The sequence below is a fragment of the Leguminivora glycinivorella genome, chromosome 26 (genome assembly GCF_023078275.1).
Source record: "Leguminivora glycinivorella isolate SPB_JAAS2020 chromosome 26, LegGlyc_1.1, whole genome shotgun sequence".
Taxonomy (NCBI): Eukaryota; Metazoa; Arthropoda; class Insecta; order Lepidoptera; family Tortricidae; genus Leguminivora; species Leguminivora glycinivorella.
In genome coordinates this window covers 5,269,451-5,292,796 of record NC_062996.1, presented here as the reverse complement: position 1 = coordinate 5,292,796, position 23,346 = coordinate 5,269,451, and the positions used below count along the sequence as shown (strand labels likewise).

Here is a 23,346-nt window from a genome sequence, read left to right as displayed (position 1 = left end):
TGTTGCCGGTTATTATCAAAAATGACCACGTTTATATTTGCAAAGAATACAATGGAATGAAACCTTTAGGGTTTGATTTATATTATTACCCTAATTTTTGAAATCCTATTTTATAACTACTGTTTTATATATATATTGTTCTCAGAAACATCAGAAGAACTTAGAATATAATATTACAAAAAACTGAATTATAAAATGTCTCACCCTAGAAAAGTGGTAAATTTATCACATTTGCTGGCAACATTATATTATTTGAATGTTGCCAGTGACAAAATAATAAAGAACGTGTTCATAAATAATTATTTAAAAATGTTGTCAATACTCAGCGAAGTGTTTCATAAGATATATTATAAAAAGTTAAAATAAACAAAACACTTCGTCGTTTTTGCTTTTTGCTATAGCTTTTATATCAAGAACTTCTATTTTCTTAATTGATAAAGTTTTAACAGAATAATATTGAATCGGAAATTGAATGCACCCTTTTTTGACATCCAAATATTCGATAGCAAAAATGACGTGGAGAGATAGGTTATAAGTTTGTTGTCGATAAATTAACTAATTTATTAGCTAATTAGGAACCCATTTCAATTATTAAAGTAATAACAATTAAGTATTAACCACGATGATTGAGATAAGCGATGTTCAAAGTAAGTAATACCACCCGAATATACACTAACATAGAACGTTAGGAATTTGTTCTAGTTTTGAAATCAATCTTAATTATTGCCAATTATTCAGCTGTAATCATGACATATTTTAAATTCATAGTAATCTTCCCTTAATGATTTTCATATTTGGCATATACGTTAATTCATTTTATTTGTTTTCATCATGAATCATAGCTCTACTTATTTACTTATAACAATATTGATGACTGGACATTCTTACTTTGATTCTTATCATGCTCCTTAAAAAAATGACATATATTTTGAGAGATTTATAAAGGCACATCTACACTGCTGTTACTTTTTGTAGAACTGCATTTAAGTTCCTGATTTATTAGGTACGAAACTGTTGTAGAATATAAAAGTTATTGAATGTTATCTTATCTTATCTTAAATCTGCGGGGGCCCTTACGGATACACTTCGACCCATCATCGGGATCTTTTGTGCAATTACCCCCTATGATCCTAAGATCCTTCAGCTATTCATGAGCTTCTCAACCTATTGAATGTTACTGTGTTGCACAGTGTTAAGGTACAGCGGGGCAAATCTCGACTGGGGGGCAATTGTAACTAATCCATTTATTCCATTATTACACTATGATGTTGAGTTCTACATGTATCCACTGAACACGCCTACCATATACATATAGTCAGAGGGCGGAATTGCTCATGGCAAAAATCAAACGTCAATAGAGTTGGAACGTTGAATTCTATCGACTATCGATTACACTGAAATTATCAGTATATTGTTGAGTTTTTTTCGACGTAAGTACGACAAAGATACCTTTTTATCCATTTGTTGACTGTTTTTCGTTTTGGATTAACCATTTTTTTCAAACATGAATTAGTTTAAAAAGGACTAGTGACAGAAATGGTAATTATATGTCATACAATTTACTTTTAATTTAATCAAAGAGGTGAAAATCAAATGGTCGAATAGCTAATCAAAGAGGTTTAAAGTCAGAAATGTAAAAGGAGACTGAATTTATCGATAGCTGAAAATGTCGATAAAATTTAACATTCCAACTCTATTGACGTTTGATTTTTGCCATGAGCAATTCCGCCCTCTGCATATAGTATAGAATTTACATTCCGCACATGTACTAAGAATCGTACCTCGGTTTTTTAGCACCACATTGATAATGCCTACAATTTTTAAATTCATACACATCCATTTTGTCAGTATGCTAAAAAGTGGCTAAACTGGCTAATTCTCAGAAACATATTTATGTGTGGCTTACGGCTTGTAAAGAGTTGAACTCCCATGCAAAAATGTAATTTCTTTTTACTATACCTCACTGACAGGCTGGATGGAAAAGGCACAAAAAAGAAGTGATTGGAGGCAGCTGGAGGAGGCCTATACCCGAACAGGGGCCATGTCTTAACCACGTTTTTTTAAATTGAAATATTTACAGATTGTTAAAACTAATTTTAAGTCATGGAAATAAAGGCTATGTTATGTTATGTTATGTTATACCTCAGTGATAAAATGTCTGTGTCAAAGCTTTTGTTTCATGGGCCATTTTTTTTTAAAGTTGTCCACCCCACTTTTTTTGTAACATGGGTATTTTTTATAGGCTATTCATACTCAGAATCGAGAACTCTTTCGATCCTGATAGGAGAAAAAAATGTCCCAAGATTTCCATACATTTTTTCGAACCTTCCATTCCGTTACCATACAAAATGTATGAAAAAATGGTAACGGAATGGGAAAAAACACTTTTTTAACCCCCGACGCAAAAACGACAGGGTGTTATAAGTTTGACGTGTCTGGCTGTCTGTCTGTCCGTCTTTCTGTCTGTCTGTCTGTCTGTCCATCTGTCTGTCTGTCTGTTTGTCTGTCTGTCTGTGTGTGTGTCTGTCTGTGGCATTGTAGCTTCCGAACGGATGAACCGATTTAGATTTAATTTTTTTTGTCTGAAAGCTGAGTAAGTCTGACTGCGACATAGTAGACCGATTTTCATGAAACGCAATGTTTCATGAAAATCGGTCTACTATGTCGCAGTCGGGGGTTTTTTCAAAATTTTAATTTTGTGGTTAGGTTAGTTTCTCCTATTAGGATTGAAAGAGCTCCCGATTCTGAGTGGAAAACACATAAAAATTTCCAAGTCCAAAAAAAGTAGGCTGGACAAGCAAATGGTCCTTGTATTATTCTATGCATGGACTACTTACTGTGACTGGTGGTCTGGAAAAGGGATTTTAGTTTTTATTTTTAAAGTATAAATTACAAACTGTATACATATAATTTTCCAGAGATCGGTGTAGGGCTGGCGGGGTTCGGCATGGCCTTCCTGTTTCTTGGAGTCCTACTGCTCTTCGATAAAGGCCTGCTAGCTATAGGAAATGTAAGTAGCTCTCCAAGATGTTTTATTGTTATAGCTTTATTTCAAGTCCAAAATTCCACAGTCACTGAAAACCAGAGTCTACAACCAATGTGTCCTCCCAGTAATGACCTATGCGTGCGAGACATGGACGCTAACTGCTGGACGAATTCGCCAATTAAGAGTGGCGCAAAGAGCGATGGAGCGCGCGATGCTCGGTATTTCATTGCGAGACAGAATCCGAAATGAGGATATTCGCCAACGCACGAAAGTTACCGACATCGCTAAGAGGATTGCGCAACTCAAGTGGGAATGGGCCGGTCATATTTGTCGCAGGGTTGACGATCGATGGGGCCGGCAAGTATTGCTGTGGAGACCAAGACTGGGAAGCCGAGGTGACGGGAAACCACGAGCCAGATGGTCGGACGATATCAAAAAGACGGCAGGGCCGACCTCGCACAGAACCGCCGCTTACAGAACAGAATGGAAATCCATGAAAAAGGCATATGTTCAGCAGTGGACGCAAATATGCTGAGAAGCGAAGAGAGCTTTATTTATTACTATCTTTTGCCTGCGGCTTCGCTCGCGTTAAATTTAAAGATTGCATAATGATCCATACAAACTTCCACCCCCCCCCCCATTTTAGGGAAGTGGGGGTTAGAAAGAGACAAAAAGTAGCCTATGTCACTTTCCATCCCTTCAACTATCTCCACTTAAAAAATCACGTCAATTCGTCGCTCCGTTTTGCCGTGAAAGACGGCCAAACAAACAGACACACACACTTTCCCATTTATAATATTAGTATGGATAATGCTACTGAAATTATGCAAGTAGTCCATGCATGTACTCCATGTTTGTAGCTGGAAAATTAAGGAAAGGGATTGTTAACACCAGAAAAATTCATGTTTGCACAGTTTAAGTAGACTCGGGGGACCGTAACTATGGCAATAACAGACAAGAAAAAGTTGATTCGCGCAGATAATTTGTCTAGTCTATTTTTAAATTGATTGACACTGGTAGAGTTCACAACTTCATAGGGTAATTTGTTCCAAACTCTTATTCTGTTTGCAATGAACGTTTGAATTTGGTGCCCCCCCCCCCTGAATTCGTCCAGGAGGGGGGAGGGGCTCCCCTCTCCTGGACGAATGCGCCACTGGTCATGATTTTGTGAAACTTGGACCCACTTTGTTCCTGTCAAATAGGTAAATAAATAGGACACTCTTACACAGATCGATTGAGTCCTACGGTAAGCTCAAGAAGACTTGTGTTGCAGATACTTACGGCCTAGCCACGACAATGGTCTAAGGCGGCGAGCGGGGCGGCTGGGCTGCGCGGGAAACGCGCGCGGGCGCTAGCCATGCCACGTACTTTTAGAAGCGGCGGCAGGGCCTAGTAGCGGCCAGGACGCTTTCATATTTAAAAACATGTTTTTTTACTGTCTAATATGACTCTAAAGTGCATAGAATGCTTTAATTAGTCAATTACGTCTTGTACAAGAAAATATGTGTGATAACTAAATACAGGACATTTATTTTATGGCTAGTTAAATGATACTTAATATAAATAACCAATCAGAAAAAAATTAAGAGTAAATACGAATAAATACTGTACAAAAATATGTTTGAAAACATTATTACATACTACACACGCGAAAATACATTTAAATTTTTAGTAAATAATGGTTTCGGGTTCAAGACGCTATTGTTTATTATGATAAAAACAAATTTTTTTGTTTCGCGTGGAATCGCTAGACCCATCTAGCCGCCTAGGCCGGCCGCGCCGCTCCAATGTCGTGGCGGTGCCCGCGCGGCGCGCTACAGTTGTTCGAGTCGCGCGCCGCCCCGCGCGCCGCTGCCGAGGGTAGGCCCGTGAAACCCGCGCGCGATTTCGAACAGCGGCGCGAGTCGTGGCATGCCTCGCGCGCGCTGCGTTTTTGTTTTTGTGACTTACCGCTTGCCGCTGCCGCAAAACGCCTTAGACCATTGTCGTGGCTAGGCCGTTAGACAACTATATAACATCATCATCATCCTCCTTGCGTTATCCCGGCATTTGCTAAGGCTCATGTTTGCCTGGGGTCCGCTCTGACAACTGACCGTCCAACCCGAAGGGTAACTAGGTCTTGTACTCAGATAACGATATATCATCAATCAATCAATCATACAATCACGCCTGTATCCCATGAAGGGGTAGGCAGAGCACATGAAACTACTCAAGTTTCAGTGCCACTCTTGGCAAATAATGGGTTGACAGAAAACGAAATTGTGACATTGCAGTGACAGGTTGCCAGTCTCTCGCCCACGCCACAATTTAACCCATATCCCACAGTCGCCTTCTACGACACCCACGGGAAGAAAGGGGGTGGTGAAACAACGATATATATAATATACAAATACTTATATACATAGAAAACATCCACGATTCAGGAACGAATATCTGTGCTCATCACACATATAAATGCCCTTACCGGGAATCGAACCCGGGACTGCGGCGTAGCAGCAGGGTCACTATGCACTGTGTATAGGCACACCTCGGACACTGGCGATCAAATATATGAAAGAGGCGCGTTCCTAGCACACAGTCTAAGCCCGTGTAGGTGAACGCGTATTACGCTTGTATGAGTGACATATGAAAGGTCGACTGTTCGCGTTTTTGACGGGCGGTAACTGTGAGGTAACCGAGAGGGGGTGGGCGGCACTTTCAGCGGGGAGCGGGAGTGGCCATACTGTACGACAGTACTCTTTAGTATACTGTGGTATAGGTGTGTGAATGACCTGTATACCTTTTCTATTACAGATCCTATTCATCAGCGGCCTAGCCTGCGTGATCGGTCTACAGCGAACATTCTTCTTCTTCTTCCAACGGCACAAGATCAAGGCCTCCGTGGCCTTCTTTGGGGGCATCACTATAGTCCTGCTCGGCTGGCCTATGATTGGCATGATCGCTGAGATCTACGGGTTCTTATTACTATTTAGGTTAGTACAATGATAAATATCGTCACTACTTTGAAAAAATCTCGTATCTCATGCTTCTCCTCAAAGTTAAAACGCAGTAAGTCTATATGCATTCCATACATAGTTACTGTGTGTGTTTTCCGTGTGGTGACGGGTTAAGAATTTCACCACCCCCTTTCTTCCCGTGGGTGTCGTAGAAGGCGACTGTGGGATATGGGTAAATTGTGGCGTAGGCGAGAGGCTGGCAACCTGTCACTGCAATGTCACAGTTTCGTTTTCTTAACTTTAGCAGTTTCATGTGCTCTGCCTACCCCTATATGGGAAACAGGCGTGATTGTATGTATGTATGTACATAGTTACTACATTTTCTTTTCATTGACAGACGATAGTGACAATATAATAGCTTGTAATATGGGTACTAGGTGACAATACTGACAATATACATATTTAGAGACTTTATACATCTCTAATTAAGTATAGATAGATAGATAGATAAAATACTCTTTATTGGCACACCTCAGCAAAAGATACAGAAAAAAATAATGGAGATAAAACAAATGATTATAAATAGAGCCAGACAACAGGCGGTCTTATCGCTAAAGAGCGATCTCTACCAGACAACCTTTGGGTAGCGGAAATAAAAAAAAAATATCAAAAAGAGTAGGTGTTACGAAATAAAAAATCATAATTATTCTAATTTCCAACACACAAATTGAAATTGTATATTTTCTTTTTAAGAATTTTTCAATCAGTCTGTGACTTCTAGTTAATGATTTGTATTTGTAAAAATAAATACATACTTATATAGTATACATACAACCTAAACTTTCGGTGTTCACCACACACATATGTGACAATCCATAAGAAAAGGGCCCTTATGGCGGTTTCTAGTTACGGAGATATCGACGTTTTTGTAAAATCGTTCGAAATTATCGATTTTTGAATTTATGCAAAATAGTAAAATATACGAATAGACGTGCAATTGTAGCTTGGTTTCAGTAGTGTACGTTAAGTATTTCTATATTAAAATTCAGCTCAAAGTTAAGTAGAAAAGGGCCCTTATGCCAGAGCGCGTTCGAAAATATGAAAACTGTTGTTAAAAAATGTTGTAATTACTTACAACTTTTGTTTATAAGTTAGTTTATGTTATATAGGTACGATTCAATGAAGTACTTTGATACCTAATTTAAAAATTACCCGATTTAGGTACCTAGTCGTCACTTTAAAATAAAAATCTTACTCGTGAGTAGCTACTAAGTGCAATCTGACTTCAAACCTCACTCGGCGGCGTGTCAAAGCGAAGATGTTCTTCCTTTGACTAATGCCGCCGTTACCACTGTCTCTCTCTTACTAATGAGCAGTTCCCGAATACTTTGTACATAGCCACGTCAGCAAATTTTAATTGATCCTATTTTGTTACCAACATTTAGTAATATAAGTCGACTTTCGTAAGATATATACAGGATAATTGTTATAATTAAGAAAATATAGATACTAGAGAACCTTAATGACGATATAAAACTTACTGAAATCTCAATTCATCAAAAAAATCTTGGTAACAAAATAGGAATAATAAAAACAAATTTAACTTTTTCCTTAATTTTTGTACAAACTTTTCGAGAACTGCTGTAATAATGTTGCAGCAGTTGACGGTACGTAGTTTATGAATGGTCCCTTATTGGTGACATTATCGGTGGTAAGATGTGTTTTCTTCCGATATACTAAGTGTCTTAAATAATTAAAAAACAAATATTAAGAATTACAAATCGATCTGGTAGGTACTGTGTGAATTAATAATTATAATAAACGTTTTATGAGAATTACTGATTAATGATCAAGATTTTAAGTTTACTTCATATAACATTTTTTCTTTGGTATTCTGTTATAATACAAGATAAGTAACTAAAATAATAAAATACATTAGCAATGAGTAATTTTTATCTGTGATGGTCATAAGGGCCCTTTTCCCAAATGTATGGGAGTCAATAATTTGTGATTTTTATGTAACTTTAAAAATTTATAAATAAAAAAATAAGACATGCAGAATAATTCGGACACTTTAGTTATAAATGTGTAGACTGATTAAATATAATTTAGAAGTCTCTATACGAAAATTATTATTATTATAGGAGCAGATGTTAAATATTCTAATTGTGATATTCTGATTAAAATATACATATTTAATGAACCATGGGATTTTATTTCTATCCTTAAATGTAAGTTGAAACATATATAACTATGTACTATAGTTCAGATAGCAACATATTAGAAGAAAAGCCAAAAAAATATGTTTTCCTAATTTTTTTCTTATAAGCGACTTGCCCTAATCAAAGCTCGATTTTTCATGATCTGGAAGTCGATGAAACACAATCACAACTGATTCTCAAAGAAATGTACCTTGAGATACACAATCAATCGTCATCTATGTAACTTCCAATAGGAACACCCTTAAAGTGAGTTTCAAACTTCTTTTCACGTTTTCTCAAAAGTGCAATACTTAGCATGTGTATGCTTGATGATTTTTTAAAAAAAAAGTACGTGGCCTAGGGCCATGATTTTTTTTGTATTAGATAGCTTATTTAATGCAGATTTAGGATCTGTGCCTAACTCAATACCTGCCATAAGGGCCTTTCTGTGATGGATTGTCACATATAATATATGTACTACGCGTTGGTTTGTAATATAATGGAAAGGTAATATTATTACCTTTCCATTATATTACAAACCAACGCGTAGTTTTTAAATGAGAACGAAATTCAATTGGTATGGGAAAGCACAATTTGGACGTGATCTGTCTTTTGTAATTTTAATAGGCTATTATTTTCGTTCACGATTTTAACTTCAGATGTTTAAAGGAGACATGCAAATAAATTAATAAAAAATAAACCCTCCTTAGAACTTGTACACTGCTTTTTACTGTGTATTTAACGCAGCAAAAGGGAATGTACAAGTTTCTAATGGGGTGGCAACGCGCATGTGACACTCTTTGAGTTGCAGGCGTCCATAGGTTATGGTGACCGCTTTCCATCAGGCGGGCCGTTCGCTTGTTTGCCATTGACGTAGTATAAATATTAAAAAAAAATATTGGGGGACACCTTACACAGATCAACCTAGCCCCAAACTAAGCAAAGCTTGTACTATGGGTGCTAGGCGACGATATACATACTTATATAGATGAATAAATACTTATATAAATTGAAAACATCCATGACTCAGGAACAAATATCTGTGCTCATCACACAAATAAATGCCCTTACCGGGATTCGAACCCGAGACCGCGGCTCAGCAGGCAGGGTCACTACCAACTACGCCGGACCGGTCGCATAATAATAATGGTTTAATGGTGGTTTATTATATTTTCAGGGGTTTCCTGCCAGCTGCCATCAATTTTCTCCGTATGGTGCCCGGAATTGGTCTACTTCTCAACCTACCTATCATTAGTGGGGTAAGTAATAAAAAAAAAAACAGTGCTTGGAGTCCCTCTGGAAGAAGTGAAACTTCGAATACATACATACAGAAAGAAAGGTGTTTATTGAGAACATTAAGCATTAACTTCCTAACATAACCTCAAAAACATTTTGTCAAGTGACAGTCACCGGCATAAAGAAGTGATGATTTCTGTACCTTGTCGCATTTAATCGTTTGACAATTTCGTATGACATTTCAAACAAGACGTTAATACGACAAGGTAGAATACATCACTTCTTTATGCCGGTGACTGGACCATCACGTTTTTGCGTTTAGTTACGTCAATCTTTTTACTGTTTTAAATATTTTACATTGCTATTTGCTCAACTTATTGAAAAAACAAACATAAACACATTTTGCACTCGATCTAAATATAAAACGCACACATTCCAACCAACCATTCCCCCATTCAAAACCATTCGGGGCATTCTGTTCTGTCACTGACTGAGTGAATGAGCGAATGAATGGAATGAGTGAGTCGCGTTGAGACAGAATGTCACGCGCTGAGTGAGCGGCATTCCACGCAAAGTAACAATGACTGAGTGTTACGCGCTGTCAGTTGGAAGTCGCGTTAGAAGTAATCCACAGTTCAACAAGTAGGTAAGTAGTAATAATAAGGCAATGATATTGTAAAGCAGGTTTGATTAGACTATCGAAATATTAATGGTTCTAGCCTAGCTTTATTTAAAAATGGTAGAAAGTGCGACATGGAATAGAAGTGTTCTGATGTTGACGCGTCGTTGACGTCGAAAGTGTGACAGCCATGGAGAAAATGGCAACCACGTGTAATTCCTAGAATCATATACTTATTATAAGACATTCTTAAACAGATTAACTGAGGCCCACGGTAAGCTCAAGAAGGCTTGTGTTGTGGGTACTCAGACAACGATATATATAATATAAAAATACTTACATACATAGGAAACATCCATGACTCAGGAACAAATATCTGTGCTCATCACACAAATGAATGCCCTTACCGGGATTCGAACCCGGGACCGCGGCGTGCAGGCAGGGTCACTACCGACTGCGTCAGACCGGTCGTCAAAAAATACTTGTGTAAAACTATCATTTGTTTACACGAAATCTTTTTATTTACAGGTCGTCAATCGGATAGCGGGTGACAACGGGCGTAACATGGTATGATAGTGTGCTACCAAAGACTGAGGACTGTAAATATCTATGGGTGTGCGGATCTGAGCGTTCAACGCCGAAACCGTTTGTGGGAATGGTTTCAATTGGTGCCGTTGACCAGGATACTTAACCCTTAGATATGGTATCAAAAACGATATTGTGAAACAAAATGACTTAAAAATAATTTAAATCCTCGTCAATTTTTAACTTCGATCAAAGATTATGGATATAATAGATAGGTCCATCCTATACATTAAAATGCGACCGCCTAAAACGCACGAAATGTAGATGGCGTCACTACAAATGCCTTGTTTGCGTGAGACGACTGTTAGATGGCGTTAAGTGTCACTTTCGAGCCATATATCTTTAAAAGAATATAATGAACTTTAGGACTGGCAAATGCCGGGATGAGGATGATTAATGAATTTTAGGACTCGTAACTCCATGTATGTACCACTTGTGCTTTGATACAGTATGTCAGTGTTATACAGGGTGTAACAAAAATGGTGGTGATCCGTTTAAGGGCGTATTCAGTATCGTATTCTCATCAGGAAAAAGTAGGATAAAAATTTTTTTTCGCAAAAATTTTTTTTATCTTTGTATGGAGATTCGACCGATTCGCGCGGCCCGGCTCATACAAAAGTGAAAATTTTTTTAGCGAAAAAAAAATTTTCTTTTACTTTTTCCTGATAAGAATACGATAGGTACTGAGTACGCCCTTAAACGGATCACCACCATTTTTGTTACACTCTGTATTGACGTCAATATGATGTTTGGTTGTGCCATTTTGATAGTGTTTTTTGATACCATATACAACTAAGGGTTACAAAATATTATTTTATGTAATCATGGACAAATGAAACAAGATTGACAGTATCTTTGAACGCCACAAATTGGAACTACGTGCTTATGCTGATACTTTAAAGGGGTAAATTTACTGCTGAACATTTTACAATACTCGCGCCAAAGAGGATCGAGTATTATAGAGAGTTACTGTCGAAGTAAAATGTGTAATCACAGTGCATAGACTGCCATCTCTTGACACAAGCTTAAAACTTTTGAACCTCAGTTTTGACAATTTGGCCCATATTCTTAGCTTTAATATTAGCGCCATCTAGCTGAGCGTACCCCAAAGGTGTAATGCCATCTAGGCCACCGTACCTTTTTCTGTTTGGTTTTTCTTAGACTTTATCTGTCTATACGGAGTTATATATGAATAGGAAATTCGCACTTGTATGTGCTAATTTGTAACAATATTCAGTTTTGGTTATGGACGCATCAGTGTGATTTTATTCTAAATATAACATTATAATGCAAAATTATATTTGGTGTTAAATTCCTGTATATAAGAAATAGGAAATCAATTCCTTGTGAAATTATCGATGTTTATAAAAATACACTTAAAGGGCATTTTCGAAATTGGCACCCAAAATTAGTGACAGTTGTTAACAAAAATTAACTCGATGTCAGTTTTGTGACGACCATTGGACATAGTTACGCAGAAACGTTCCAATCCATCTGAAATTGTCATTGAAATGAAAGACTTTTGTTTTTCATACAAGGTCTAAAACTTAATGACAACTTCATGTGGATTGGAACGTTTCTGCGTAACTACGTCCAATTAAGAATAAAATTTGTCTGAAAACCAACTTTTTTCATGTTCTAAATGTAGATTATTGCTTATAGTTTATGTAATTAACACAAAAGCAATATTTATTGAAATTTCATGCTTAATTGTCATTACAAAACTGACATGGAGTTAATTTTTGTTAACAGCTTTCACTAATTTTGCGTTCCAATTTTTGAAAATGCCCATGTATTCGCTCTTATGATGTCAGTGCGAAAATTAGGAAATTCGTAATAAAGAGTGAGAATCTTAAACACTTTATAAAAAGCTTATTACTATTTGTATTATTGGTACTAGGCATAAAATATTCCTGTAAAGTTTTGAAACTCTCCGCTCTTTGCGCTCGTATTTTAATGACTCATTGTGTAACAGTTACATAAACTACCATTTTCTTATTTAACGTTAATAGTATGTACATAGCATAGAGGAATAGCTACGGGAAGAGTTGTTACTCCTTACATCAGTAAATAAATAAATAAATAATAAATAAATAAATATTGGGGGACACCTTACACAGATCAACTTAGCCCCAAACTAAGCAAAGCTTGTACTATGGGTGCTAAGCGACGATATACATACTTAAATAGATAAATACATACTTATATACATAGAAAAAACATCCATGACTCAGGAACAAATATCTGTGCTCATCACAAATACAAATGCCCTTACCGGGATTCGAACCCAGGACCGCGGCTTAGCAGACAGGGTCACTACCGACTGAGCCAGACCGGTCGTCAAATGCAAGTTATTTGTAGTGACATCTAGCGTTATCCTCGCGTCAATCACGCGTCAACTAGCGTAAATTATCAGTACTGCTACTTGACAATAGATGTCGCGACGAACAAAAAGTCTAATGCTCAACAATTTTTAGCTAATATTACAATAGTATTCATCAGTACTCTGTTTTCAATTCCTTCTGCTTGTAATACAACAACAACATACAAATTAAAACCGAAATAAATTACACATATGAAAGAAAAAGTGACAGGCTGGAATCGAACAAGCCTGCATATCCTGTTAATCCGCTCGGCCACCCAGGGGGTAGGTCAGAATATCACAAGAGGGGGAGGCTGCTTGTAATATAAGTTGTAAACTGTTTTAATATTATATTTTTGGCAGACGAGACACTGTTGATACCTAGTGTCGAGTAGTGGTACTGATAATTTACGCTAGTTGACGCGTGATTGGCGCTAGATGTCACTACAAATAACTTGCATTTACTTATGTAGGGAGTTACAGCTCTTCCCTTATTTATTCCTCTAATTCCTACATAGGTAATAAACCTACGCTGAAGCATAGTTGTTCAATGTGGCATTACTAAATTATAAAACTTAGGAATAAGTTTTTTTCCATTAGAAAATTAAATATAACATTTTTTAATGTTTAAATAAAAGTTAATTTTTGAAACGCCGTATTAACTTTAAAATTTAAAAGTAATCTTTTTTAATAGATTTAAAATGTAAATATATTTTAAATGTGTTTCCTTGGCCATGGAATTAGGTATTGTGTATATTATTAGAGTTATTATCTAGGTAACCTTTTAAATAATATAATTGTCATATAAAATACGGCTTTTATTTGCATGCAATACCTAAATAGCTAGCATTTTTCTAATAGTTTAACAGACCTTGACATCTAGGATCGATTTCGCTTTTATGTGTGGAAGTCTAGATAAAAGTCACACTACAGTATAATAAATATATCTAGATATCTTATACTATTAAACGAGCAATTCTTGTATATTTATTTATTTATTTATATATACCGACGATCTCGGAAACCGCTCTAACGATTTCGCTGAAATTTGTTATGTGGGGGTTTTCGGGGGTGAAAAAATCGATCTAGCGTAGCCTTAGATCCCGGAAAACGCGAATTTTCGAGTTTTCATGAGTTTTTCTTTCGCGTTTGTAAACGTAAAATATGGTCCTTAATTTCGCCGCGCGCGCATCGATTCCGCTTAGCTCAGTCATACGAGGTCGGTCTAATGTACGCAGATAGATCGTAGGTGTCAGGGTTTCGAATCCCGGCCAGAAATTAAGTTTTTGTGTTTTGTCTTTTTTTTTGTTTTTGTATTTATAAGAGTTTTTTTTTATCTAAAGACATATATATAAAATAGAGCCGAGCGAAGCTCGGTCGCCCAGATATTTTTTATTATACTGGCACGAACGTCAAGTTGTTAGTGTTTGACAAAATAAAAACATCGACAATTCTTTTATCGATAAATAGTCTTACATAAGGTTATTAATAAAATTATCCCTAATAATCCATATTAATATTATAAATGGGAAAGTGTGTGTGTCCGTTTGTTTGACCGTCTTTCACGGCAAAGCGGAGCGACGAATTGACGTGCTTTTTAAGTGGAGATAGTTGAAGGGATGGAGAGTGACAGGAGGCTACCTTTTGTCTCTTTCTAACGCGAACGAAGCCGCGGGCAAAAGCTAGTAATCTCTAAAATCTTGAATGATCATGTAAGCAATTATGTAAACTATTAATAGTACATTACGATACAAGTGCGTAAAAAAGGAAGTTCGAAACGAGTGGCGATAAATTAAAACACGACCGAAGGGAGTGTTTTAAATCGACACAGTTACGAATTTCCTTTTCGCACGTGTATCGTACGACGTTTTTCAGTACAGATGGCCCTTTGAAATTTCGACCTGACATATAATGAACCACTTCTCGCACTAGTGCGTAAAAAAAACACCATGTGTACTGAAAAATATGATTCGTTTTATTATTATTGTCCATTTATTTTTAAGCATGTGACATTTGTATAAAACATTAATGTTATATACACATAAATTAAAACCTATATCATCTAAATGGGGTAGGCAGAGCACATGAAACTACTTAAGATACAGAGCCACGCCCATAATTAATGACATAATTATAATGAATAATGACATATTATAATGTAAGTTATCCATGAACTAAATATCGGAAGGAAGTCACTAGTGTCACTTCGTTCGTTCCAGAATAATATCTAGGTATAATAATAAAGAGTACTATCGTACAGTATGGCCACTCCCGCTCCCCGCTGAAAGTGCCGCCCACCCCCTCTCGGTTACCTCACAGACCGCCTGTCAAGAACGCGACTAGTTGACCTGTCATATCTCACTCATAGCGTGATACGCGTTCACCTACACGAGCTTAGACTGTGTGCGAAGGAACGCGCCTCTTTCATATATTGAAATGAAATGATATTAAATATATATGTACATACTTAAATAGATAAATACATACTTATATAGATAAATACATATTCATATATGAATCATATTCTCTCACCATTTACACGAGTAATATTGCAGACTTTTGAGGTTACACACATTTCAGCAAAGTAAACACGCGAATGAAACTTGCAAACGAGTCCTGGCACCGTGTAAATGGGCCCTTAAGCGTGGAAACCAATAGACTCATTGATTTTTGCTTCACTGGCCATAGAATGAATTATATACACGCGAGGGGCGTAACTTACTTGCTTTAGTAATTATAGCCATGGCTCTGTAATTATAATGTATAGTCTAAACTTTGAGTTGTGTTGATATGAGAACATAAAAATTTGGATAGGTATGTATTTCCGTTTTTTGGGGTGTGTAATGGTTGGTATAACTTTTTTTGGTATAATAACATTTGATATAACAACATTTCGTATATATTTAAAGGATATAATCACTCGTTTGACATAATTAACATTTGGTATAAACACAAAATATATACTTTTATTTTGTATAATCATTATTTCGTATAACACTTATTTATAATAACCGTTATATGGCATAACTATCTATTGATATACGACTAGTATAATATAACCAGCAAACAGTATAAAACATTTCATGAAAAATTTTTATTCTTTTTTGAAGGGATCACAGTTCTAACCTAACCTAACCTACTTTTCTGATAGCAGTACATATGTTTGAGGGTCACAGTTCTAACCGAACCTAACCTATTTTACTGGTAGCAGCGCGTTGTGTGTAGGGGTCACAGTTCTAACCTAATCTACTTTTCTGGTAAATGATGGATCTAATTTATTGTACAATTGTTTTTTATTCTAACTGTGCTTTAGAAAGATTTTGTGTTATACAATTTGTAAGGGGATGAAAATCCGAAGAGGGGTGGGGCGTGCGCGTAGGCGAAGATAGAAACGACGTGTAGTAATCTCGGGCGTTTATTCAGCCAAACACTATGCTAAAATCGCTAAATACCTATTCTAACGAGGTTCCAAAGGCCATACAGCGTCCTTGAGGACAACCGACGAGCGCAAAGGGGAGCGTGGTAGACGTAATCAAATGGCTTTACAAAGGTCCCAAACGGTACACTATGTGTGCGCAATTGACTCCTAGCTAATTCTCAAATAAAACATTGTTCAGTACATGAGGTCGTTATCCCAGGAAAAATCTTAATAGCGACAACTAACTTTGAAATGCGCCACAGCACAGCGACATCTATTGAGCTTTCTGTGTAACAGACAAGTTGATCTTAGTACTAACATTGTTGTTTGTTTTTTACATGTTTGTCTACTTATTTACAATCTTTACATTTACTAGTTACTTCAGTAAAATATACAAGTTACGGGAACAGTGTTCCATGATTTGAATATTTAAACATCCGTTCAATATCACAATATTGATACCCGTGGCGCCATCTGTTGACGGACTGCCAAACTAACAATTTGACGAATTTTATCTAAGAGTTACGTATTGACTTGATTACTATAAAATTCTAGGCACCCGTTAACACATGTTGCACTAGGTTTTAGAATTTTAAGTCTACGGGAACACTTAAATATTTGCTAAGTTCACTCGGAAAACCAGTACCGGTGGCGCCATCTAGTAGCGGCCGGTTGAACTAAGCTTGTTTGCACTGAGTTTATACGTTTTGGTAAATGTTCGCGTTACAGTCTCCCCCTCTGGAACTGCAGTCGACCCGGCGCAGTGACAGGAAAGTCGACGTTGAGTTGTGATCAGTGTGGGAGCACGTCCGCATTCATTTCCGGTTGCTGTTACAGGGGTAGTCTCTGGGTCTCCCCCTCTTCCATAAGACTGTAGGTGCGTTCCGTAGTGTTTAGCTACTGCACACTTCGGGCAACTGCTCCTAACAACGCCTGGCGTACCGCACCCATAACACGTGTTGACGGGCGGTGGCGGAGACGGCGCTGGCGCTGCTGTCGCAGTACAGGTACGAGTAGTGGTTGTGGCTGGTGGCAGCACTTCAACTTTCACCGCTTTTCGAGCGGTCGCTTGTAGAGGCAAACTACGTATTGCGTCATTGGGACGTTTGAAACACGTAGCTGCTGTCAGGAACGTTTGCACGCAGGCTGGATCCCGTTTACCGACGAAGAAGAAAGTTGCCTTCGCGAAGGAGCTATGCTTAACCGGCAGCGGAGCAGGACGTACAGCGCTGGTGATCGCCTCCAATAGCTGCTGGAACTGTCCTTCTGACATGTTAACAGCCATTTCTACACGTTGTTCCCGCAAAATCTTCGCTCTTCGTGTCTCGATAGTCATCAACCTCGTGACGTCACAGCACGGCCTCGAGTTGGGCGCCAGATGTAAGGGGATGAAAATCCGAAGAGGGGTGGGGCGTGCGCGTAGGCGAAGATAGAAACGACGTGTAGTAATCTCGGGCGTTTATTCAGCCAAACACTATGCTAAAATCGCTAAATACCTATTCTAACGAGGTTCCAAAGGCCGTACAGCGTAGGCTTGTGTCGTTCACGAACTATGAACTGTTAGGAATAAAATCCCATCAATGACCGAAATGAACTGAATCTTTCCGTGCTCTGAGAATCGGTCTTTGCTCATTTAGTTCAGTATAGGATCGGCGAGCGCGAGCGGTTTGGATCGAGAACGAATGTGTGACTGCGCCGACCGAGAGCGAGAGCTACTTAGCAGAGCAACAAAAAAAGTCAAGTTTTCATATTAAACTTCGGTTACTTACAACCTTTCGGCCCGGAATGTTACTATCTGTGGACTATTTGTATAATTTTGACACTATTCGGTCCCATTCGTTCTGATCTTTCCGACCGCAGTGGTCGCTGGTCTGGCTGAACTAAATGAGCAAAAGACCTAAAAGAGCGAACTAGTTCATGGGAGCGATTGAACGAGATCGGAGCGCTCCGATCAACGAACGAAACGGCACAAGCCTAGTACAGCGTCCTTGAGGACAACCGACGAGCGCAAAGGGGAGCGTGGTAGACGTAATCAAATGGCTTTACAAAGGTCCCAAACGGTACACTATGTGTGCGCAATTGACTCCTAGCTAATTCTCAAATAAAACATTGTTCAGTACATGAGGTCGTTACCCCAGGAAAAATCTTAATAGCGACAACTAACTTTGAAATGCGCCACAGCACAGCGACATCTATTGAGCTTTCTGTGTAACAGACAAGTTGATCTTAGTACTAACATTGTTGTTTGTTTTTTACATGTTTGTCTACTTATTTACAATCTTTACATTTACTAGTTACTTCAGTAAAATATACAAGTTACGGGAACAGTGTTCCATGATTTGAATATTTAAACATCGGGGTTCAATATCACAATATTGATACCCGTGGCGCCATCTGTTGACGGACTGCCAAACTAACAATTTGACGAATTTTATCTAAGAGTTACGTATTGACTTGATTACTATAAAATTCTAGGCACCCGTTAACACATGTTGCACTAGGTTTTAGAATTTTAAGTCTACGGGAACACTTAAATATTTGCTAAGTTCACTCGGAAAACCAGTACCGGTGGCGCCATCTAGTAGCGGCCGGTTGAACTAAGCTTGTTTGCACTGAGTTTATACGTTTTGGTAAATGTTCGCGTTACAAATTTATTTATTATCGGAAATAAGCATTATACTCAAAGTATGTTATAATAAATGTTATTAGAAAAAATGATCATTATATTAAATGGGAATTATACAATTTGTTAGTATATTATTTGTTGTTATATAATACAATAATTATATCAAATGATCGTTATAACGACTAAAAATATATCAAAAAAAGTTATATCGATCGATACGCACCCCGTTTTTTGGCCCAAGCCGAGCTTCAATAAACGTCAAATTTTGCCTCTAAATACGATATGGTTTGGATATGTCAGTTTCAAGCATTTCAGAGCATTTCTCTTTTTTTTGTGGTACTTTTATGAAGTGTGATATTTTTGAAAAAAAAAATGCTATTTCTACTCAGAATTACTAGCTTTTTCAATCTTAGTAGTTAGAAAATTTGTCCCAGGATACGATTTTTTCTTATTTTGTTACCATTTTCCGTACATGTTGTATGGGGTAACAAAAGAGGAAGGTCACAAAAATGTATGGAAATTCTGGGACACTGTCTCCCAGTGATCTGTGCCCAGTGAAATTGAAAGTACTCGTGATTCTGAGTACAATTGACCTAAAATTCCCTAAAATGATCAAAATTGTTTTATTGTCAAAAAAAAAAGAAATGCTCTTCAAGCGACGTTCTTTTGTTTGAAGAAGCGTCGTACTTACTCGTAGGCCTGGCGTTGGTCCCTGGTTCTAAAGGCTACGCGCGCCGTAGCACTCGTAGATTCGTCGTAGCTAGGTTACCCAAGGAACAAATCTTGATCGTAGCGCTACGGACTCAACATAGTCATTTTTCTGGACGTCACGTCAGCGTCCATTATAACTTTAAAAAATATTTTTAAAGTATGCTATTATTTAATTAAGAAAGTGATAAAAAAGACATCAAAAAGTATAAACTTATAAGTCATAATTATAAATAGTTAATATATTTTAGTTTGGATACGACTCATTCGAAAGGGAGTTCACCTAAGTGCGTTTTTACATTATCCGATCGGATCCGATATCGGATGTAGGACCAATATCCTATACGTTACATTTTTTTTTATTTGGATATGAAACAAACGGTCATACAAAAATATTTATACAGTTTCTTCTCTTTATCTAGACCTGTAGCTTGCATTTTTCTTTAACATATCTTTATAAAAAGCACAATAAATACCTACTTAACATTGTGTGACGAGCACAGATATTTTGTTCCTGAGTAATGGATGTTTTCTATGTATTTATATAGGTATTATATATATATGTATCGTTGCCTGAGTACCCACAACACAAGCCTTCTTGAGCTTACCTTACCGTGGGCCTCAGTCAATCTGTGTAAGAATGTCCTATAATATTTATTTATTTATTTATGTTTATCATATTAAAAACACTTTGAATACTATTACAGCCGCCGTCTTGGATTTTTTCCATTTAAATCCTTCCGACATCCGATATCGGATCGGATAATGTGAAAACGCACTAAGGGTCACTCCTATCCTATCACTATTAATTATTATTACTTCTAACTGACAGAGCTTTGTTGTCCGAATCCGAAGTACTGGGGCCCGTTTCTCGCAAGGTACAAGCCTTGTATTACAAGTGCGCGAACTGTCAAATCGTATGGGTTGTCATGGAAACACACTTAATAAAAATAATAATAAATAAATAAATATTGTGGACATCTTACACAGATCAACTTAGCCCCAAACTAAGCAAAGCTTGTATTATGGGTGCTAAGCGACGATATACATACTTAAATAGATAAATACATACTTATATACATAGAAAACATCCATGACTCAGGAACAAATATCTGTGCTCATCACACAAATAAATGCCCTTACCGGGATTCGAACCCAGGACCGCGGCTTAGCAGGCAGGGTCATTACCGACTGAGCCAGACCGGTCGTCAAATACAAGGCTTGTACCTTTCGAGAAACGGGGCCCTGGGGCCCATTTCTCAATACTGACAGTTACAAGTTTACAAGCGGAAGTCTCTTTCCAACTTGTCATATATTTGGCCCGTTTCTCGAAAGGTACAAGCCTTGTATTACAAGTGTGTTTCCATGACAACCCATACGATTTGACAGTTCGCGCACTTGTAATACAAAGCTTGTACCTTTTGAGAAACGAGCACATTGACTACCACTTGAAAATTGTAACTTGTAGCTTCGAGAAATGGGCCCCTGATAGTCAGTAAGTGATAGTCAGTAGGCGCTTTTAGAGCTAATTTACTGCTTGCTAAAAAATAGTAATTTGTGCTCTTTTTTGGCAGGCTGTATATTTTTCATAATATTATGATAAGTTCGCGGCTTATTTGGTGCTTCAAGGTTGTTTTGCTGGTATTAAAAGTTTAAGATATTTTTGATTCATGAAATTAACACAAATAAATGGAATAAGTACTTACATTAATTTCGAATTTAAAATTTACTAGGTACCTACTCAATTTATTTAAATTAAATATACGACATAATACATATAGGATGCTTTGAAGTATCTTTATCTACTTTATTTGTTTACCGTACATGAAATCCTTCTATTATTCGACGTATTTCTTTTCAGGATGAGCCCTAAACCATTAATCGGCACAGATGAAAAACAATCAAAAACATTCCTTCAAAAAGACAATAAATTAAATATGAATAAATCATTGTGCATTAAAAAACTCTTTTTATTTTCCCATATTGACTCGTCCCTTCTAAGTAAAAAACCGGCCAAGAGCGACGAGAGTGTGTCGGGCCACGCTCAGTGTAGGGTTCCGTAGTTTTCCGTATTTTTCTCAAAAACTACTGAACCTATCAAGTTCAAAACAATTTTCCTAGAAAGTCTTTATAAAGTTCTACTTTTGTGTTTTTTTTCATATTTTTTAAACATATGGTTCAAAAGTTAGGGGGGGGGACGCACTTTTTTTCCTTTACGAGCGATTATTTCCGAAAATATTAATATTATCAAAAAACGATTTTAGTAAACACTTATTCATTTTTAAATACCTATGCAAAAATATATCACACGTTGGAGTTGGAATGAAAAAAAAATCAGTCCCCACTTTACATGTAGGGGGGGGGGGGGCACCCTAAAAAAACATTTTAAGGAAAAGGAAATTCGTAACTCGTGTCGATTTAAAACACTCCCTTCGGTCGTGTTTTAATTTATCGCCACTCGTTTCAAACTTCCTTTTTTTCGCACTTGTATCGAAATGTACTATTTTCCACTTTTTATTTTACCACTTTGTCGGCGTGATTGATATACATATTGGTACCAAATTTCAGCTTTCTAGTGCTAACGGTTACTGAGATTATCCGCGGACGGACGGACGGACGGACGGACAGACATGTGAGACATGGCGAAACTATAAGGGTTCCTAGTTGACTACGGAACCCTAAAAATGGTACCTAGGCGTGACGTCACGTGAAACTTCAACGCACTGTACCGTCGTCTGTTGTATTTGTCAGACCGTTTTTAGGGTTCCGTACCTCAAAGAGGAAAAACGGAACCCTTATAGGATCACTCGCGTGTCTGTCTGTCCCTCTGTCACAGCCGATTTCTCCGAAAGTACTGGACCGATTTACTTGAAATTTGGCACACATATGTAAACCTGTGGCCCAAAGACGGACATGTAATTTAATTAAATGAAATTTAATTACAGGGGCCACTTTTGGGGGGTAACATTGAAAATTAAAAATCAAAGTTATTAAAACTATATTGTGTTACATATCAAATGAAAGAGCATTTTATAAGCATTTGAAGTATATTTTTTTTATTTTTTTTATTTTGGTAATTTAGAAGTAATTTAAGAAAATATGCAAAAAATGACCATTCCCCCCCCCTTATCTCCGAAATTACTTAGCGTAAAATTTTCAAAAAAATACACAGGATAGCCCTCTACTTGTAGATTATAGGAAAACCTATTAGAAATCTACAGTCAAGCGTAAGTCGGACTTAAGAGAAAAAAACTCAGATTATGAATTTCACTCACTGCTGCTGCAAGTAGTTACTAAACGTCTTAAAATGTTGTAATCGCGTTGGACAGGTATAAAGAAATTAATTTCGGTTTCGTTTGTTATAGAAATTGTTAAAAAGAAAAAATCATTTTCCAAAATGACTTAAGTTCCTACTAAAAAAGAGACGCTTAAGACCGTTTAGAACTTCACTGACCATAATATTGCCCACATAGGTCCAAAAAAAGGTGTATATATTCGAAAACAAAAAAATTGTGCCATCGACAACCAAAATCAGAAGTCCATTTTGCTCTATCTCTTATCGTTTCCGAAATATACGCGAAATCTAAGTACGAAATTTAATGTACGTTGCCATTACATTTCGTCAGGCGCTCATGACCTGTTTGTATGGAAATGTCGAAATCCGACTCG

General features: G+C 37.2%; 1 protein-coding gene across 1 annotated transcript; it reads left to right on the top strand.

Moving 5' to 3' along the window:
* Positions 1-489: 489 nt before the first annotated feature.
* LOC125239981 (vesicle transport protein GOT1B) lies at positions 490-21,641 on the top strand. The gene is made up of 6 exons (XM_048147774.1): positions 490-647; positions 2,919-3,010; positions 5,780-5,958; positions 9,301-9,382; positions 10,507-10,545; positions 21,539-21,641. Exons 1-6 carry the CDS (start codon positions 623-625, stop codon positions 21,548-21,550), a joined length of 429 nt encoding a protein of 142 aa, XP_048003731.1. The 5' UTR covers positions 490-622; the 3' UTR covers positions 21,551-21,641.
* Positions 21,642-23,346: the final 1,705 nt, after the last annotated feature.